The sequence below is a fragment of the Trachymyrmex cornetzi genome, unplaced genomic scaffold, assembly GCF_001594075.2.
Source record: "Trachymyrmex cornetzi isolate Tcor2-1 unplaced genomic scaffold, Tcor1.1 scaffold276, whole genome shotgun sequence".
In the NCBI taxonomy this organism is placed as follows: Eukaryota; Metazoa; Arthropoda; class Insecta; order Hymenoptera; family Formicidae; genus Trachymyrmex; species Trachymyrmex cornetzi.
The window spans coordinates 201,788-207,631 of NW_017297438.1; the positions used below are offsets into that span (position 1 = coordinate 201,788).

A 5,844-nucleotide genomic window follows, 5' to 3' on the forward strand; every position below is an offset into this window, starting at 1 on the left:
CGGTGGTGGTGGAGGAGGTGGCGGTGGCGGCGGAGGCGGTGGCGGCGGAGGAGGTGGTGCAGGGTAAGAGTAACTAGGTTGGGAGCTTGGATATCCTTGTTGACTACCTCTTTCCGTAGGTAACGAAAATGGTACGTTGGGTCGTCGATAAGAATATCCCGCTTGACGGCTGACGCGCGACCATCGTGCGCCAGCGCAATTGATCACCAACAAGATATATATTACCTAAAAATGATAGATGATTTTTAGTGATTTTAGTGAAATAAAAACAAAGAAATAGGTATAATGTTAAAATAACTTACCCATTTTGATGGTAGCATAAGCATTTCGCGTATGCTAGCAGTGCAACATGACAGTTGCTTTTATATGGATGTTTTGCATTATCCGATTCATTTTGTGCGCCTTACCTGAAAACTGCATCTATCTAATCCTACTAACTCAAGTGATAGTTACAGCTTATTAAACCCGCTATTACACTCACCGCAAAATTATGGGTTTTAAGTAGAGCAATGGCGAATTTCTTTTTCATCTTGCAAGAGACTCGTAGATATGTTGAAATAAAATATTTATTTATATAGTTAGGATTATAATAATGTAAATATAGGACGTAAGCATCATGGACCTTTTTTTTTATAGATTTTTACGTACTATGATAGCCAATTTCTTTACATCTAAATATATTACCGATAACTTTATTCATGAGATATCTGAGAGATATCTATATAGAGATGGAGAAATTAGGTTTGTGAACGGAAATAATAAGTGTCATATAATAAAATAATAAAATTCATTGACAATGTAAGTTCAATCTATATTATGTACTGTGTAATATGTCTATTTTATTTTAAATAATATTAATATATGAATTATTGATTCATTCACAGATATTTGTCGATATATCATCAAATTAGCAGCATATCTTTTCTGATTTTATTTAATATCATACATTCTCTTATACGTAGTATTCTAGATATGGCACTGCAATGAATATTAAAATCATATTATAACAATATAGCAATAGTAAGATATTTTGTATTCTTCAAAATATGTTGCACATCTTTTCTCTTTGAAACATAATTACTTAAAAAGAAATAACAAACATTTCGTTCATTGCACAGCTGCAATATTGCAACCGCATTTCATAATTATAAGACAGAGACAAATAGTAAGTTAGTGCCTATATGCATAAAGAGAAAAATACTGTCCTGAAAATAAAGTAATCTCGAAAATGGAAATTGCAAAATTGTAATATCGCAATAATAGACAAGTGTTGCATATATTACTTACATGACCTGTATTTTTATATTTAAAATATTATGTGATTGATAATACAAAAAAACTTATTTTATTGAAATAATATACAAAAATATCTCTATATATTATATTAAAATATATATATGATTCGTGTATTATCTTACAAAATTCCATTCCACAAAATAAACTAAAGCGATATGAGCTCCAAAAATATTAATTAAATGAAAAAATGAAGAATTAAATTATAAGTATGAATAATTTCTGAACAAAACAGGAAAAAATGTAAAGACATTCGTAAAAAATATATATAATATGTAAAATATAAGAGAAAAAAAGTATAACCGTTTTATAAAAATAAAATAACTAATAATAATCATTATTTTTATGAATAAAATTTAAATGAGAAAAAATGAAAGTCCGATGAGAATAACTCAAATAAAAAAAAGACTTTTATTTTCAGTCAAAGCGGATTATGATGCTTGATAATATGCAAATTTGCAAATACATTTTTTTCAGTCTTATAAACTGTGCGCCTTGGTTTGTCGGATTAGAAACACAATCATAAACTGAAGCTAAAAATAAGATCACAAATTACATTCTGTGTAATTATCAATTTATTAATAAAAATGCTAATAAGCACCTTAAGCTGATATATAGTAGTTAATTATCACTCTTGTTGTTTAAAATAATAAGAAAGGAAATGGTCGAAGGAGTAGAAATAAATGTCTTATAGTTCGAATTTATTTTATTTTATTTTCTAAAGATTTCACACGGTAGGTGGCTAACATATGAGCTTGCTGTTTTTTCAAATTAAAAATTTAGGCTAGTTTTAGTAAAGATATCGTAAACCGAAAAGCAATATTTTATAATTGATTGATGAAAGTCAATTAAAAATAATTTCTTTTTGGTTCACCGTTATTTGACAATCTTTTAATTTAAATATTAAATTTTTTAATATTTTATCATTTATTATTTCAAACTGTTTTACTTGTAATTTATTGTTCGCTATTTTCTTTCTAATAAAAATTTAAAAAATTATCTGTTTGTCATTACTAATATAATTATTTTTATATATTTAGATGATCACGACTCAGAGCCAAACCCATAGAGGAGTAATGCTGTCGAAATCGAAAATATCGGGCTGACCTATGTGCGAGACGTTGGGGAAAGTAGTCGACCATCGGAAGGACTGCGTGGAGTCCAGCATATTCGGTCCGGAAGTGACTTCAAAACTTTTCACACCGTCAGCATCGGCCAGGATAATTTTCGTGTCGATTATACCGAATGGTAAATCAACTTTCTCCAGATCTCCTCTATTAGTTAAAATCTGTACCGGATCCTCATTTTTAATGATGGACTTCTCGTGACTGTATCCTCGCATCAACCTCCTAAAGTGTTCCGTCGTAGTAATGTTGCTCTGTAGTCTCGCGACTAGTTCTCTTTTTGTCATATCATCATTCTCTTCCTCGTTTTCGTTAATTATCATGTTGATCTTGGGAAGATTAACTTCACCGATGACCCAAAGTACGTCAGCGTTGACGAACTGCTTGCTGACATCCGTTGTTTGAATAAGTTCCGGCAATTGCTCGACAAGACAGACAACATTATCATGCGGTTCCAAAATGACCCATTGTCGCGTTATATCGGCACCATTTTGTAATGACATGTTACGAGACCAGGAACGTCCGTTTATTGCCAAACGATTCGCCGCCATTACTCTTACGGATGACATTATCTGTGGAAGAAGGAAATTAACTTACTGACTTTTAATACGACTATGTTCCAAAATAATAACAGACAACAGAAATTGATTCAAAATTTATATCATTTCATATTTTATCATATCATAAGTTGTTTTATATAAATATCTTTTGACATACTTGTATATCTGTAATCATTTAAAATTATAGAAAGCAAAATGTAAACAGCTTTGTTCACCTGATAAGTTGTTTTATATAAATATCTTTTGACATGCTTGTATATCTGTAATCATTTAAAATTATAGAAAGCAAAATGTAAACAGCTTTGTTCACCTGATTCTTTGCTCTCATAAAATTCCACAGACTGCTATTAGTGTCTGTCATTGGCGTTCCAGCGATAATCATTTCGTGATTCTCTCCTTGAATCCAATAGAACTCGTCGTGAGATGACAGAGCACCAGGGTAAGATGACATTATGATAGATCTGCTTGGAATTGGCGCAGAGGTTTTTAAAATCGGCAGAACATGATAGCCAAAGGTATATTTTTTCAATAATCTCAACATTTTAGCGTATCTGTAAGAAAAACAATAACTCGATACATATCGTAATTAAGAAGCGTTTTTTTTTATTAATACGATACCTACATTCGATCTTCCTTGCAGCGGAAAAACATAAAAGTTGCGAATTATGTTTTGATATAAAAACAATCTTTACATAAGTATTTTTATGTTTTAAATTAAATTCTTTTCAATTATTTTGATTTTAAATAAATTTCCTTTTTAACTACATCGATTTTTTTCACATAAGCTACATTTATTATTGAAAGTATATATACATATGGAATAACGATAACTCACGGTGCAGCAGTGGTATGTCCAATAGCTACCAATGGATCTAGTCCTTCACGGGATAGGCTTTTCAGGAAAATCATGCCTTTGATGTAATCGCGATAGGATTCGGAAGTGTTTAGCGTTCGCTCAAGATCCGGTAGATCTCCAGCCATTGCCAGCCAGAGGAAATGTTCCTTGTTCATTTCCAGTGTCTGTCGACTGCGGCGAACCGCGAATTTCCAGCCAGCCTCTAGACCATCCAATTGAATATAGAACAGCCGCACCTGTGATGTAAAAATAATGGCGATTTACAACGTATCTTCGCATGAAATCGCAAAAATAAATTTGAAGTATTCTGTTTTAACTATCTGTGCAATATATTGAGAACATGTGCAATTACTGACTGGCTCTTTTTTTTATTTAAAAAAGCAATGAAAGTAAATACTCAAAATATTTAACACAAAGAAAAGTAAATCTACGTATCAAACATTTTTTTTTTATTGAATATTTTTAAAATATTTTAAAAATATGAAATATTTAACGAATCATATTTTAATCTTCAATTTTAATTTCCATTTACCATGTGCCAGAATGGATCCGTGGGTGCCAAACGCTCGGCACGTTCGCGGACAATGATGGTGTTCTCGTGAAGGAATCGCATCAATTTCTGGCATTCGTATGCCCATTTCTCACAAACAACATTGACGGTATTATACCAATGATGATGGATTATTTGCCATGTTAGACTACCCTCTAACAAACCGGCCGCATAAGCCTGCACAGTGTCCGGATACTTCGATGACGTTTCTATTTCGATGATAGACCATCTGGAATATATTCGCCATGCTTATTTTAATTACACATCATATACCTGCAGAATATTCTGATTTGTAAATATGAAGTGGATGTATAGTTTCTATGGATTTTTATTTACATGTCGAAGATATTTATACGATTATTTACAAGATTATGTATGTCAAAACCATCCAGGAAAAGAACTGCTGCTATGTCTGCTATCAGATCTATGTATCCAATCGTTTCAATAACACAAAATTAAACTTTTTGAAAACATATATATATATATATAAAGTATCAATTATTAATGCAAAATAAATCAAAATTACTGCAATTCTCTCCAAATAAATTTAAATAAAAATAATATGTTTCGGAGTTTTGTGTTCTTTCACAAATATATAGAATCTCTACAGAAACATGACTGTATATTTCTTCTGCTCAATGACATTGACCTACCCAGATTCGAATATGCCGGTCTTGTAATAGGCACGAGCAGCATTTAGTCGTACATCAGTGAGATCGTTACCTTGACCCCAAAAGTCGATGCGATATCCTCCTTTATGATTCCACGATACAGTAGCCGAATAAGTTCCATCTTTCTCAACACTGCAAAAGCATTACTGTTTAGAAAAATTTACTTTATTAACTAAAATTTTATAATACTCTCTAAATTTAAAAGTGCAATCTGCAGTCAATGCAACGAACGTTATGTTATATTTATGTTTGTTCAACAGCGAGAACACACGTTGAAAAATCTACTCTCAATGGATTTGATTATTTAATTGTTCGAAAAATTTTAAAAATCAGTGTTGACTAACAGTCCAAATTCGCCGAGAATAATAGTGCCAATGCCAAGAAGAGCGACGGCGACGAGGATATAAGTGGAGATGCGTGTTTGCAGCCACGAGGCTCCGACCACCTTCAGCATGGCTCATAGGTAAGCTACACACCTTGATAACAAAAAGAAAAAAATAGCAAAGAGCGTTCTCAACCCATCGATTACCGACGCCTAATCCACCACGGGCTTTTTATGGCGCTTCTTCAAAAATTGTCCGTAGCTGCACTTTCCTTCCTGTCCCTGCAACAATATAGAAATGGATAGATTTTATTTAGCTATCCTCTTCTATTTAATTTCTATTCTAAGTTATATTCTACCTAACTTTTATTCTAAATCTATCATGTATGTAATGCACCTGTGTCAACGTATCTCTCTCTCTCTCTCTCTCTCTCTCTCTCTCTCTCTCTCTCTCTCTCTCTCTCTCTT

General features: G+C 32.3%; 1 protein-coding gene across 1 annotated transcript in view; it reads right to left on the reverse strand.

The window, feature by feature from the left end:
- Positions 1 to 2,271: 2,271 nt before the first annotated feature.
- Positions 2,272 to 5,844, reverse strand: part of lama (phospholipase B domain containing lamina ancestor) — a 6,452-nt gene continuing 2,879 nt past the window's right edge. The window contains exons 2-7 of the mRNA XM_018508931.1: positions 5,399 to 5,658; positions 5,037 to 5,186; positions 4,366 to 4,612; positions 3,813 to 4,069; positions 3,288 to 3,528; positions 2,272 to 2,989 (exon numbers count right to left, since the gene is read on the reverse strand). Of these exons, the coding sequence (XP_018364433.1) occupies positions 2,345 to 2,989; positions 3,288 to 3,528; positions 3,813 to 4,069; positions 4,366 to 4,612; positions 5,037 to 5,186; positions 5,399 to 5,508 (1,650 nt within the window). The 5' untranslated portion in view covers positions 5,509 to 5,658 and the 3' untranslated portion in view covers positions 2,272 to 2,344. The remainder of the gene's footprint in view (positions 2,990 to 3,287; positions 3,529 to 3,812; positions 4,070 to 4,365; positions 4,613 to 5,036; positions 5,187 to 5,398; positions 5,659 to 5,844) is intronic.